This window comes from Oreochromis aureus, linkage group 7, assembly GCF_013358895.1.
Source record: "Oreochromis aureus strain Israel breed Guangdong linkage group 7, ZZ_aureus, whole genome shotgun sequence".
Lineage (NCBI taxonomy): Eukaryota > Metazoa > Chordata > Actinopteri > Cichliformes > Cichlidae > Oreochromis > Oreochromis aureus.
The window spans coordinates 40,817,719-40,832,138 of NC_052948.1; the positions used below are offsets into that span (position 1 = coordinate 40,817,719).

The 14,420-nt window shown below is 39.2% G+C and overlaps 2 protein-coding genes across 2 annotated transcripts; both read left to right on the top strand.

The window, feature by feature from the left end:
* Positions 1–1,717: 1,717 nt before the first annotated feature.
* Positions 1,718–5,661, top strand: pus1 (pseudouridine synthase 1). The gene is made up of 6 exons (XM_031758818.2): positions 1,718–2,084; positions 2,453–2,679; positions 4,085–4,222; positions 4,432–4,534; positions 4,644–5,344; positions 5,450–5,661. Exons 1-6 carry the CDS (start codon positions 2,021–2,023, stop codon positions 5,480–5,482), a joined length of 1,266 nt encoding a protein of 421 aa, XP_031614678.1. The 5' UTR covers positions 1,718–2,020; the 3' UTR covers positions 5,483–5,661.
* A 1,098-nt stretch (positions 5,662–6,759) lies between these two features.
* Positions 6,760–13,303, top strand: noc4l (nucleolar complex associated 4 homolog). Its single transcript, XM_031758854.2, has 15 exons — positions 6,760–6,953; positions 7,081–7,201; positions 7,299–7,405; positions 7,762–7,869; positions 8,046–8,195; positions 8,301–8,403; positions 8,554–8,588; positions 8,676–8,726; positions 8,808–8,919; positions 10,464–10,524; positions 10,638–10,748; positions 12,178–12,341; positions 12,442–12,524; positions 12,719–12,832; positions 12,927–13,303. The coding sequence occupies exons 1-15, from the start codon at positions 6,801–6,803 to the stop codon at positions 13,044–13,046; spliced, it is 1,593 nt and encodes a 530-aa protein (XP_031614714.1). The 5' UTR covers positions 6,760–6,800; the 3' UTR covers positions 13,047–13,303.
* Positions 13,304–14,420: the final 1,117 nt, after the last annotated feature.

Below are 14,420 nucleotides of genomic sequence, written 5' to 3' on the forward strand. Positions count from 1 at the left end.
AAGGATTAGGTCTGTTTTGTTAGTATGCTGAGTGGCTTGCTGGGAGCTGATTGACTCCTCTCAGAGATCGAAGAATCCGATTTTTTTTAGATTGATATCTTGCAAGTCTTAGGATGAGACCTCTCAGCACATTGAGAATAAAAGGAAGAGTGAGACCAGTGGTTGAACCTTACTCCTTATTCATCAATGATGTGATTAGTTTGTTGTGCAATGTTTTAATTGTAACAAACAAACAAAAAAAACAGATGTATTTTTATCCACAAAATAGTGGCTAACTTAGCAACCACATAGGTACTGTCTCATTGATTTACAGTGGTTACATTTTGTGGTTAAACATTTAGCCATACCCTTGTTGAATACTGTGGTAAAGATGGCTGTATAAAGGCTGTATAAAGTCATAAATTAACAGAAAAGTACACCTTCTCTGAGCTCCTTTATTCACCTACATTTATCAGCTATTCTACAAGTCTTCAAGAATCACTATGTTACAGTAATGGTCCCAGTCGACCAGTTCTAGGTTTACTGGAAAAATGGGCTCATACACTGTGTGATATCGAATTGTTGAAACCAAGGCCCTTTTACCATACCTTGCCTATGTTTGGCTTTGGGTTTTCAGCATAAAACTAGCTAATCACCTTATAAGGCTCTCTAAAAAAAAGTGTAATTGTATAAGGGCATTCAAGGATGACAAGGTTAATTTGTTACTTGGAAACCAGCAACGTTCCTTGTTGTTCTTGGGAAAGACATAAACACACTGCTCTGGAGGTGCTTAACCTGTTTGCCTCCATAATTTGACTTTAGTGTTTATACACGTGTGTGACACTTATGAGTCACAGCATGTTATGAGTGGTAAAGGTGAGGTCTTTGTAACCCTCAAGAAACAAGCAGCTACCTTTCACAACAAGGCAGTGAGGGTTAGCCTTTGTCTTTGGCACATTAGGCTTCCCTCGAGATGTCAATGATAAATATCAATGTAAGATTAATAATATAATTTATTGTTTGTCCTTTACTCCCTTTACTGTTCAAGATCCTGAAGCGAACAGCAAAAAGCAAAAGGATCATCGCAGTAATGTCTGCACTGACACCATTGTTGTTTTGAAGAAAGCAAGATGACACCTCAAGCACTTAAACTTGTTCTCTTCATGTAAAAAAGAATTTTTAAAAAAAGAAAAAGAAAAAATGATTATTAATGTGTTTACTGGATTTTGCTGCTCTCAAGTGGTCGAAAATATTACTACATATGCACAGAACTACATATGAATTTCCTCTGAGTTCCATGTAACTTCAGTTTGTATGCATGTGTTCATTATCTTCTTAATTTCTATTCTCCCTATTAAATGTAAACACACTGAGCCATTATTGTTACATTGCTACCTCAAGACAGCAATTTTCTGAGTCGCCTGCCCAGACTGTGATTCTGATAATTCCCTTTTACACTGAAAATTATCCCATGTTGTAGTTATAAAAAAAATACTTTTGATTTACACGAATATTATTATTAAAATAATAAAAAGTATAAATAATCATATCTACCTTTTTATACCTTTTTGGCGTTAAATAGTCAATAAAGTTTAAATTTAATCTAACATGGACAAAGAGGTATATATCGGTTACAATTCTCCCCACAAAGAGTTAAATTCTAATCTCCTTTTCTGTGTTTTTTTTAAATACCTTTTTTTTCGCGATGACAAGGGCAGAAAGGAGAATGACGACAGTCTCGCGAGATTTTTGTTAGAGGTCAAAGTTGGCTCTTCCAGTGTGCATGTGCCTGTATGTGCAGGGTTTACTACAGAGCGTTTCTGTGGGACTTAGCTACACTTTCCCCCCGGTGTTCTTATATGTTTATGAGCGTGGTCATTTAACCTTGTTTAAATCTTTAGGAGACGTTTTTAAAGTTAGTTTTAGTTTGTTAAATTCTTTGCTAATACGCGCTAGCTTCGGCTTTTCAGCTGGTAGAGCAGTTTGAATCTTTTGCAGTATCTTTTAGCTGCTGTATCTTCTAAACATGGTTTAGCATGACATGTTTCGGGTCAGACCGCTGCTGAGTGCCTTAGTTAACCACCGACAGACGTTAAAGACAAACGGTAAGCCAACCTGACAAAAGCTATGTGACAGTATGTGTATTTGCAGTCTCCAGACTGTGGTTGTTTAGCTTCTGTTTATCTTAATTCACCCATCGAACCATCAGGAAACAAATGCATCAGTGGTAAACATACATATATATATTTATGTATAGTATATTTGTTTGTGAGGATGTTTTATCACCACACAGTATAGATGCAGAAGGCATCACGAGTGTCTGTCCGATTTTTGCTGTTTATTACTATTTTGTTTAGATTTATTACCTTTATATTATCTTTATCGTGCTTTCAATCTCAAAAGGCCTCTCAATCTGTGTATCACAGAACAGGGTAGTAGCTGTCACTGTTTAATTTTTGTGTTTCCTTTACAGGGGGTCTTTATAAGCCCTTTTGCACGATGAGTGAAGGAGGCATGGATAAGAGGACACCTACACTGTTAAAAAGGACCAATGAGGAAAATAAAGACTCTGCTGAGAAGGTCCAGGCAGCTAAAAGGTTGAAGACAGATGGGGAACACGCTGAAGATGAAAAGAAATATCCAAAGAAGAAAGTGGTCCTGCTCATGGCGTACTCGGGGAAAGGATATTACGGGATGCAGGTATATTTTGCAGTTGTCTTGTTTTAAAGTTTTTCTGCCCTTTACCACACTTTTTTGATAAAAGCTTATTTTGGCTGCTCACATATTCACGAGTCGCTACAGCAGGTAGCTCCACGTGTTTCATTTGGCAGTTTTTATGCTGGATGCCCTTCTGGGGTGGAGAATAGAGAATAATTTTAGTTATATACGTTTATAAAAACAGATCTTAGGTGAGCCACACAGCAAGAAGGTCCTGGGTTTGACTCCTCCATCTGGCTATGGATTTTGCATGTTCTCCCCGTGTCTGCGTGGGTTGTCTCCGGGTACTCAGGCTTCCTCCCACAGTCCAAAGACATGCAGTCAGTGGGTTTAGGTTAATTGGTGATTCCAAACTACCCGTAGGTGTGAATGTAAGTGTGAATGGTTGCCTTCCTCTCTGTGTTAGGCTACGTCCACACTAATGCGTTTTCGTTTGAAAACGCATCGTTTATTCTCCGTTTTGGCCTCCCGTCCACACGTTTTGGCTCAAGGAAAATGCAGCGTTTTCAAAACGCTCTCGAAAACACATACGTTTCGCGTCGCAGTGTGGACAGTGAAAACAGAGACTTTTTGAAAACGATGACACATTTTAGTCATCTGATGCAGTCAAGTGACCAATTAAACTAAGATAGCGGAGGGCATTATACAGCAGTTGTTTTGTTTGCTCTCAACTTTGACAGCCCTATTAAAGATTAATATCAGTCTGTACATGCTCCAGATAGCTTTTCTTCAAATTCTTTAATTCTCACTCGCTTTTGCAACTTTGTACTTTTGTGTTACTCGCAGCAACAACTCCACCTCATTGTTAGTCCATTTAAAAAACTTGGTGCTTTTCCTCGACATTTTGCCGCAACGTTTCAAAAAGCCGGAAAGTAACTAAACAGCAGACAGAAAGGAGGCAGGTCGAATTGTCTTGCGTTTCACGCATGCGCAGTACTGGAACGTAAGCGTTTTTGGCCGTTTCAATGTGGACGCACAACTCTGTGAAAACGACTGAAAGTGCTAGTGTGGACGCGGAGCGTTTTCAGACGAAAACACCGTTTTCAAATCTATCCGGGCTAGTGTGGACGTAGCCTTAGTCCTGTGTTAGACTGGCAACCTGTCCATGGTGTTGCCGCCTCTTACCCTATGACAGTTGGGATGAGCTCCAGCCTCCCACAGCCCTGAATTGGACAAGCTGAAGAAAGTCAATGGTTGGCTGGATGAAACAGATGTTAGATATAAGACTGGTGGAAACAGATGAACATCAGCCACTGCCATCAGTGAATGTCATCATAATTAGTGGCAGTCAATGTCACATAGAAAACACTGGCCAATAAAGTGCTGCATCCTTATTATTTTCATTTATTTGTTTATTATTAAAACCTTAATTTTTTTCACGTCTCAGAGAAATCCTGGAAACTCTCAGTTCAGGACCATTGAAGATGATCTGGTTGCTGCTCTTATTAAATCTGGCTGCATTCCTGAAAACCACGGCGATGAGATGAAGAAGATGTCTTTCCAAAGATGTGCCAGAACAGATAAGGTATGCGCTCAATACACAATAAGAGTTTACTGGTCAAATCTTGGCCAACAAGGCAGGTTAGAGTATATGTATCTTTACATGTTATCTGTCTGTTAATGGTGTGCTTGTTTTATTTCTTCTCATCATGTAATTGTTATTAAAAATAATTAAATTGTGTCTTTAATTTTTAGTACTTGTTATGTCGTTGACTTTTATATGAATGTATTTAGGGTGTGTCTGCTGCTGGCCAAGTGGTGTCTCTAAAAGTGAGGTTGATTGATGATATCATTGAAAAAATCAACGAGCATCTGCCACCGCAGATCAAAGTGCTTGGTGAGACACTACTTTATATTGTGAATTACAAGTCTAGGTTTTTGGCATGATGAGTACTGTTGGCATGAGTGTGTATGACTTTTTTTTTTCTCAACTTTTGAACCCACAGGACTAAAACGGGTGACGCAGGGTTTCAATTCTAAAAATAACTGTGATGCTCGTACGTACTCGTACATGCTTCCAACAGTGGCCTTTTCCCCAAAGGACTATGATACCGGGAATATAGCAGCATTTCGCCTGGAACCAGAGACACTACAGAAGGTGAATCGCCTTTTTGCTCTCTACAAAGGCACACATAACTTCCACAACTTCACCTCTCAGAAGGCTCCAAGCGACCCCAGTGCCCGCCGCTACATCACAGAGATGTCCTGTGGTGAGCCTTTTATCCGCAGAAATTATGAGTTTGCAGTGATCACTGTGCGAGGCCAGAGCTTTATGCTGCACCAAATCCGCAAGATGATTGGCTTGGTGATTGCAGTGGTCAAGGGCTATGCAAAGGAGGAGGTGATGGAGCGGAGCTGGGGACAGGAGAAAGTAGATGTCCCCAAAGCTCCAGGACTTGGCCTCATCCTGGAAAGGGTTCACTTTGACAGGTACAACAAGCGTTTTGGGGGGGACGGGCTGCATGAGAAGCTGGAATGGGATCGCGAGGAGGAGGCAATCAAGGCCTTTAAAGAGGCACACATCTACCCCACCATTATTGAGACCGAGTGTGAAGAGGGCTCCATGGTCAGCTGGATGGCCACTCTCCCTATCCATGACTTTGATGCCACATCTATTGAAGTGCAAGACGACAAAGTTAAAAAACAGGTATCTAAGAATACACATTTATTTTAAAACGGTTGTTCAACATTGAAAATCTGTTTTTTTGTTTTTGTTTTAGTTTTTTTTATAATTGTTGTTCTCTTCCTTCAGGATGATGCAGATGAAGGAAATGACTCTGATTAGGCCACTCTGCCAGCATAAAGAAGATACATCATCATGTGTGTGTGTTTTTTTTTTTTTTTTGTTTTGTTTTTTTAATTTTTTTTTAACTGTTGATATAGACATTTTCACGGGGATTAAATCTTGTTTCTTTTACACAAATGTTGTTAACAAACAAGATAATAAAAGCTTCTGTTCTTTAATCCAACCTGTTTGGTTTCCTAGTTTTAGTTTACCACTAAAACAACTTTGGATAGCTGGTTTGTTTGATGTTTCTGCAGTAATAACTGTCTGCCTACTCTTGAAAATAGTCTCTTAATGCTACAGCGACATTTAAATTGTCAGAAGAATTGTGTAGTACTGCATACTCAAATTACAACATCAACTTATGACGTTTCCTCTCTTAATAAGTTTAAATCCCACATTTATGACTTTCTCTGATAATGGCAGTAAGCTGTATTTACAGTACTGTGCAAAAGTCTTGACCCACTCCTCATTTCTTTATATTTTATTTTCAAGAAGAATTTTTTTTAAAAGTGATCTTCAGCAATAATCCTCCAGGGTTTCTGAAGGACTCTCAAAGTTTTTCTTTGGACACTGGTTGCTTTTTCACTCATTGCATTGACAGTTCTTTGAAGGAATCTTTTTCAGTTTGTTAAACTATTTAACGCTGACCTATGACTATGTGATTACTTAATGTGGGGAGGTTCAGGAAGAAATGTAAGAGAGCGTGGCAAAGCAAGGACGTGCCAGAAGAAAGATCAACACATTCGTAAAGCAAGCAGTACACAGGGGCGCCAAAACGACCCCAGTGCCCGCCGCTACATCACAGAGATGTCCTGTGGTGATCCTTGGAACATTAACTTGTTATTCAAAACAGATAATTATGAATATCAAAATCTTATTTGGTTTTCATATGTACCCATTTTCAGTGATATCAACTTTTTCAACCGTCTCTCGATTTTGCCACATTTTTCAAGTAACCTGTATTTGACAACAGCATAATAAAACTTGATTCTTTTTTTGATGTACCATCCTAATACCTTTAGTGTCCCCCATATGGCCACCCCATGAAGAAATTCTGGAGGTGCCCCTGGCAGTATATTTAGCATAAGGAAACATGTACTGCGTTCCACTGTCAGAAGTATAAGAAAAAATAATCTAATCTAATTAATATTATAAAGCAAAAGGTTTTATAAGGGTGCCATATTTCTGTAAGATAGACGAACATCACTGAGAGGATATGACGCTTCACACTCCACACCAGCTGGTGGCGGTAACGCACCAGTTCCTGCTTGTTAACCGGCAGTAAACCTCAAAGAAGAAGCATCAGCCAGTAAACATGGCACCGGCCAAAAAGCGCAACGTGAGTTCGGTAAAAACAGCAGAAAAGAGTGCAAAAAAAGCCAAAGTAGATCTCAGCAAAAGCGTCGAGCGTATCCTTGAGAGCAGAAAGCATGCCAACGATGTTTTCGACATTCTCGAGAGCCTACAGGTATAAATTTCCACACCTAAACATCCACGCTGTACTGAATCCATGCCATTTAGCTAACCTTAGCATTATCACCGCCGAGCAGGTTTCAGTAAGTGTACGTGTTTGTTTCTTTCGTGTCTGTGTGCAGGCAGAACAAGAGAAGGAGGTTATCAGTGCTGTCGCTGCGTGCAGCGAGCTGTTCTGCGCGCTGCTGGAGAGGAAAGAGCTGTTCTTGGGAAAGCTCCCTGGAGAGGAGGACGCATTGAGCGGTTAGTATACGATTATAACCCGATTACCAACAGCAGTTCTGAGGTGGATGTATGCGTGTTGCTCCTGTCTCCATTTACCCTGGTTTGTCTGGTCCAGGGGGCTACAGTGCCGGGGACAAGTACCAGATATTTATGCGACACCGGTACACCAGTTGTGTTGAGATCCTGTTAGAGCACCTCAGCCATGAGCAGTATGACATCAAGGTGAGCTGTCTGTCTGTGACTTCTCCTTCCGTCGCACGTTAATTAAAGTTAAGAGAAACAAATTAATACATGTGTCTTCACTTTTTTTTAATCCACCTGATTGTTAGAACCAAAGGCTCACATCAGACATGTTTGCTGGGGGTTCAGTATCTCTATTTTGCGCAGACGTGTTGATATTTGTGATTCAGTACAACTCTCAAGCAGTTGGGTAATTTTCTGTGTTGTACGGGCAGTTATCTTTTCAGTATTGCATTGTGAAATGGATTACGTTGCTTGCAGTGCTTGGGGACTTGAGGTAGGCAATGATATTCATTTAAATAAGAAAAATGAATGATTAGATAACTTTTTGGATACAGGAGAGTGCCATGTGCTGCCTGATGAAATTTGCTGCCGGAGAAGGACGGCATCCTCTCGAGGACTTGGACTGGAGTGAACATTACAGCTTCCCAAGGGAACTGATCCAGGTAGCATTTTGGCTATGATTGCTAGGATTAATAATTATTCATAATTTATGTATTCTTTCGGTTGACTTAAGTACTTTTTCCAGCTTGTTACCCAAGGCAAAAATAGCTTTTCCTGAAAGATAAACACTTTGTCATTTGTGGCTCCTCCTGATATTTCTGTTTTCTTGTGCTGCCAGGCACTGGTGGACAACCTTCTGTCTAAAACTACAGACAATTCCCTGCTGATCTCCAGGTTCCAGGAGTTTCTCGAGATGGAGGATGTGCGCTATTATGTAATGAGCTCCATCCGGGACAATGTTGGCAAAGTCATGGACAAAAACAAAGGGGTAGGAAATCATCACCTGTCTGCTGCAGACGTTTACATGGATGGTTTCTTTCTGTGTTAAAGACAGTATGTGATTTGCTAAATACTGCTTGTTTGTTCCTTCCAGGCGGTGGTGCCCGTATATCAGAACAATGTGTTCACGCTCATGTCCAGCATCAGCATGCCAAACCAGGAGTCAGAACTGACCAATTTTATGGTCAAACAGGAAGGTAATACTTTTTAACATGTGATAATCACAGTGGGAGTCCCTCTGTCTTTTGTCATGATGATAAAGTGTCACTGCAGAGGGAGAAAATCCAGTTTGGGGACTTTTTTGTTTTTTTTATAAGTCATTAATGGAATGGCATTTTTTTTCCCAGCCAAGCATGAGGACTGGAAAGCTGCAAAGCTGCATGTAAGTAAAATAGTTGAAGTCAAATCTTCACATTTCTGTTTCCAGCAAAAAGGTTTTCTGAATGTTATTAAATCTTCTGCCACACAGGAACATAAGCGTGTCTTTGAGAGGATGTGGCTTGGCTTTCTGAAGTATAAAGTAAGTAGATTACACCAACAGTTTCTTCTCTGTTATGTGCTCTGTGATGTGTCTCATTAATGTTTGATGTCTGAATTGTAGTTGCCAAACAGCATGTATAAAAAGGTCCTGGTGATACTACACGACTCCATTCTGCCGTATATGAGCAAACCCACGCTCATGATCGACTTCTTGACTGCTGCCTATGAAATTGGTAAGTTGTGTGTGTGCATGCAGCTCTATAGTGACGGTACTTCACCGTGAGGTCGACTGACATCTATAACTTTTAAGGTATTTTCACATCTGGTCTGGGATAGTTTTATAAGTCTGAACTGTAGTGATAGTGACTGTAGTGACTTTGTTTGAAATATAAAAGAATCCTAAAATGAAACTAATTTGGAATTAAATAATTAATTTGGTATAAACGCAAAAAAAATGCTACAGTACATTATCTACAGCATAAATGTAAATACTCCATAAAAAACACAAGAAGATTTCATTAATTAATGAGATTAATGAGATTCATTGATTAATGAATGTTTTGCTTTTGGGGGTTTTTTTGTTTTGGTTTTTTGCTTACTTCAACTGGGATTATATCTGCTTGTGCATGGACATCAGAAAACACTAGGGGGAAGTAGTTGTTAGAATATTATTTTTCTGGTTCACTATAGTGACCCCTATAGTGAAGTGCTCTCTATTGACCCTCTGACCAAATTTATTGCCCAAGCTTAACCTCATGCAGAGTATAACGCGTCTCCGTCACCTGACTCATGTGTCTGTTTGTCTAGCTATCCTATAAACATGAAAAATATTTGAGAGCAATGTGGATTCATGTTGTTTTAATGTGACATGCTTTTTGGTGGGGCTGTGCAGTATATACACTTTATATACCTTTATATTTTTTAAGTGAACTTGAACAACAGTTCTCCAGCCTCTCTGATGGTCTTTCAAAGTTTTTCTTTAGTCACTGGCTGCTTTTTAACCAATTTTTCAGTCCAGTCCATGCACCTAACCATTTACAGAGGAATAACAAACACCTTGGTAAAGAATTAAATTGTCTCTCTGCACTTTGTTGTTAGCACCTTGGTCACAAAAAATACATCATTTGTAGTTTTTTTTTTTTTCTTTCCATTTTTGTCGTTGAATCTTAGAAAAATTCCATCAAAATGCTTTTAGCTGAAAATGTGGTATATCTCAGCATGGCATGCAGTGTGTCCTTAAAAAATATTCAAGGAGACTGGACAAGTGGAGTATAAAACAAGACACGGCAGGCTTAAAAACCTATCCACAACAAATGAACAGCATCTGAAAATCATGCCCTTAAGAAATAGGAAAAAAGAAAAGATGCAACAAAGACCTGACACAGAACCCAAGACTCTCAGTGACATACGGGGACTTTAAGGAAGAAGAACAAGGAGAAAAGGCTGAAGTATGCTAAATTACATAAGAACTGGACTGAACGTTTTGAAAAATTGAAGAAACGAATACAAATTTGAAAGTTTTGTTTCAAATAATTATCAGTGCGTATGGATGAGGTGAGTGTCTACATCCATCTGTAAAGCACGGTGGAGGCTCTGTCATGGTTTGGTGTTGGGGATCTTGTCAGAATTGATGGAATTATGTGCACAAAAGTACCATCAGATGTTCAAAAATACTATTTCAGAATTTGAAAGGTGGAAAAACAACACTTTCATATGTTCATCTACAGCTTTGCTATTAAGTGATGGTAATCAGCAGGTTCTTGTCTTCACTGAACAGGTGGGGCAATCAGCCTGCTAGCGCTCAATGGCCTTTTTGTCCTCATACATCAACACAACCTGTGAGTGAAAAGGACATTTTTTTTGTCTGTTTTAGTACATCAGATTATTTACAGTAAAATGCAGAAGACATTTGATCACATAAATCAAAACCACACGTTGTGTTTGTTTGCAGAGATTATCCTGATTTCTACAAGAAGTTGTATAATCTACTTGAGCCTTCTGTTTTTCATGTGAAGTACAGAGCACGCTTTTTCCATTTAGCCAACCTCTTTCTTAGCTCCAGGTAAGAATTCAGTCACATATTTCAAAATCCTTTTTTACTCATTTACAAATCAGGTTCCATAAAATGTTGGACTATTAAAAAAAAAATGTAAATAAAAAAAAAAGAATTCAGTGACTTTCGAGTCTTATAAATCCATATTTTATTCACAATAGAACATAGAATATGTGGTTTAAACTGAGATTTAAAAAAAAAATTAATATGAAAAATATTTAGAATTTTGAATTTGATGGTAGCAGCACACCTCAAAAAAGTTGGGACTGAGGGAACAAAAGTATGGAAAAGTAAGTGGTATTAAAAAGAAATGGCTGGAGGAATATTTTGCAATTAATTAGGATAACTGGCAACAGGTCAGTAACATGATGGGATATATAAAGAGGATCTTAGAGAGGCAGAGCTTCTCAGAAATAAACGTGGCAAATTTGGAAAAACAGTCTTTAAATTGTAGAGCAATTTCAGAATCGTGTTCCTTGACAGTTGTAGGCGACAATACATAAAATCAAAAGATTCTGAGCATCTGGAGAAATCTCCGGCTGAAAATCAATACAGGATACCCATGATCCTCGAGCCCCTGCAAAACAGGCATAATTCTATCATGGAAATCCCTGCATGAGCTTAGGTGCAAATCCAGAAATCATTGTCTGTGAACACCGTTCACTGTGTCACTCACAATTGCAGGTGTCATACAAAGAAGAAGCCATATCCAACAAACCTGCCATCTTCTCTTGGCCAAAGCTCATTTAAAATTGACTGAGGCAAAGAGGATAACTGTTGTGTTGGACATGGACACCACATCCTCCGGATTACAGAGGAGAGGGACCGTCCAGGTTTTTTCCAGTGCTTTGTTTAGTTTCTGATGGTATGAAGGTGCATTGGTGCCTATGGAATTGGCAGCTTGTACATCTAGAAAAGGACCATCACTGCTGAGAGCAGCGTGTGCTCTCATCCATATTAAGTCTTTTCCAATTAAAGGCCTTGCATTTTTTACCAAGACAATGCTAAACTCCATACTGGATAATATTACAGAAGCATGGCTTCACTGTTGAAAAGTCAGGTGCTGCACCAGCTGCTGGCTGTTACAATCCTGTATCAAAAACTTATACCAGCAGCTGGTCTCCTCAGTTCCAGGATCTATAAAAGACAGAAGATTCTACACAGTGGTAAATGACGCCCTGTCCAGACTTGAAATGTGTTCCTTTTACTCAGTTTAAACATGTTCTATGTTTTCTATGTTCTATTGTGAGTTTACCAAATCTGCAAATTATTGCATTCTGCTTTTTTACTTTTTACACAGCATGAATGTTGTTCTTCATGTTTGTAGGTGACCTGCACTATTTGAGTTACAGATTGGTGTTTAAATTTCAGTCATTTTTATGGGCTTTGACTGAAGTATTTAAGCTATCAAGCACGTTCTGTTTTTGCTTTCCTTCAGTCACTTGCCAGTTTACTTAGTGGCTGCATTTGCCAAACGTCTGGCTCGTCTGGCTCTTACGGCACCGCCTACAGCCCTTCTCATAGTGCTGCCCTTCATCTACAACCTGATCCGTCGCCACCCGTCCTGCAGAGTCCTCATTCACAAGCCCAGCACAGAAGATGGTGAGTTTGAGACTTTTGTGGTCGGGATCGGTGTGTTAACAGCCTGTATGAATTGTCTGTAGGATATGTGATAAATGTTTGCTTTTGTGTGTGTTAACAGAACCTTTTGAGGATCCTTATCTGATGGATGAAGAGGATCCTGCTCAGTGCCGTGCCTTAGAAAGCAGCTTGTGGGAAATTAAGGTGTGTAGGCGATAACTTTAGATTCCCAAATGAATTACCTCTGTCGCTGATGGCAACTTACTTTTGAATTATGACATTTTTCATCTTTTTCTCTTTGGGGAAAACATGTTGAAGAGATGTCATAAACGATTGAAAGTCCAATTTAAGTGGAGGAGTCACTAAAATAACACATTTTTCTGTCATCTTTTCTACAGTCGCTGCAAAAGCATTACCATCCAGATGTGGCTAAGGCTGCACTGCTGATCAACACACCTTTGTCAGAACAGGAGGATGACATCAGTGAGACATTAGAGGTCACAACGTATGAGGTGACGTGACGCTTCCAGAATTAGTTTTCCTCTTATTACTGTTCAAATTAAATTCGATTTAGATGAATAAGTTATTTCATTTTCTTTTTCACAGCTGATGGAAAAAGACCTGAAGCAACCTGAGATCAAGAGCGTCCCACTGGAATTTGAAACTGCCACACGGTTACTAAAAGGAGGAGGAGATGTGTTAGGACAGCACTTCTGTCTGGCATAAAATGAGTCAAAACAACAGACGACATTTGCCTTGTTAGAACCTTTTTACACTCGTTCATCTTTTATCTGAAGTGCTTTTCAGAAAGTGTTGCCCAAATTTTCTCCATTAGAAATTAGATGCTTTTTTTTGGTGGGACTGAAAACAGCAATAAAAGGCACATAACTTAAACCTGCATTTTTTAGTTTGCTTTTTTTTCCTTCTGTATTACTGTCCGCAATGTGTGACCATTGTATGGCAATAAAAACATTTTCTAGAACTCATGGTCTTTGAAGACGTTACTTGAAATCGATTGGTTTTCCGTTTATTTCAAGATTTCAAAGAAAGAATGTCAGCAGGAAATTGTTGGTAAATGTTAAGCTGTGCTAAATTTTAGAAGCTGATAAATCATGGCTAGATGCTTTCTCTTAAGTTTTCTGCTTCCAGTTAAGCAACCAAGTCATTCAGTGCATTGTGTATTTTCACTTAATGTGGCTGCATTTTGATCCTCCAAAATCAGGCATACTGTACTGAGTGAAAATCTCGTCACCCCTCATTATCTTTGGAGATTTATTGTTTTTGCACTCCAGTCCTTGTACCTGACCATCGTCAGAGGAACAGTTTTTATTTTCTTAAGCCACTTATCACTGCCCTTGTTCTATAAATCAAAACACATCCTTTTTTTTTTGTTGAATATTTGAAAAAAAAAAGAAAAAGGTACTGTTATGATGATTTGTATCAGCAAGGTGTTCTCAAAGAGCTATTAACCAAAAACTCGGTATATCTCAGCATGGTGTGTAGTTTCAGGCCTAAAAAATGTACTTACAGGAGATGGACGGCTTTTGAAGTCATGTCTGTCGAAAGTGGCAAAGCATCCAGCAAAGACACGATACAAGACCTGAGAGATGCATGCGGCCCTTCAGTTGATCTATCTACTGTTCATTGAGGTCTCATCAGAAATGGGTCTTAGTGGAAGGGTGGCTGTCAAGAAGCCATTCATAATCCAGGGGAACGGGGAGAAAAAGCTGAAGTATGCCAAATTTTACCTGATCTGGACTAAAAACCAATGGCAAGAAACTTTAAGAATCTATATTTGATTTTTTTTTTTTTGCTTCAAATCCCCATTGTGTCATGACAGAAGTACAATAGTGGGGGTCTATAGCCATGGTTAAAACATGGTAGAGGCGCTGTCATGGTTTGGGGCTGCTGACAGTGGTGTTGGAGATCCTGTCAAAATTGATAAAATAAAGGTAGAGAAGTACATTCAGACCTGGATCCTAAATGCAAATCCAGATAGGAAAAAAGCACACAGTGGAATACTATCAGTCATAAATTGGTCTCCGCAGAGCATGAACCTCACATTTTTGAAGCGGTGTGGGATCGTCTTGACAGAGAACA

Coding starts and splice junctions, on each gene's coding strand:
- pus1 (XM_031758818.2), top strand. CDS start 2,021: ATGTTTCGGGTCAGACCGCTGCTGAGTGCCTTAGTTAACCACCGACAG. Junction 2,085..2,452: donor ACAGACGTTAAAGACAAACG/GTAAGCCAACCT, acceptor TTTCCTTTACAG/GGGGTCTTTATAAGCCCTTT. Junction 2,680..4,084: donor AAGGATATTACGGGATGCAG/GTATATTTTGCA, acceptor TTCACGTCTCAG/AGAAATCCTGGAAACTCTCA.
- noc4l (XM_031758854.2), top strand. CDS start 6,801: ATGGCACCGGCCAAAAAGCGCAACGTGAGTTCGGTAAAAACAGCAGAA. Junction 7,202..7,298: donor AGAGGAGGACGCATTGAGCG/GTTAGTATACGA, acceptor TGTCTGGTCCAG/GGGGCTACAGTGCCGGGGAC. Junction 12,525..12,718: donor GCAGCTTGTGGGAAATTAAG/GTGTGTAGGCGA, acceptor TCTTTTCTACAG/TCGCTGCAAAAGCATTACCA.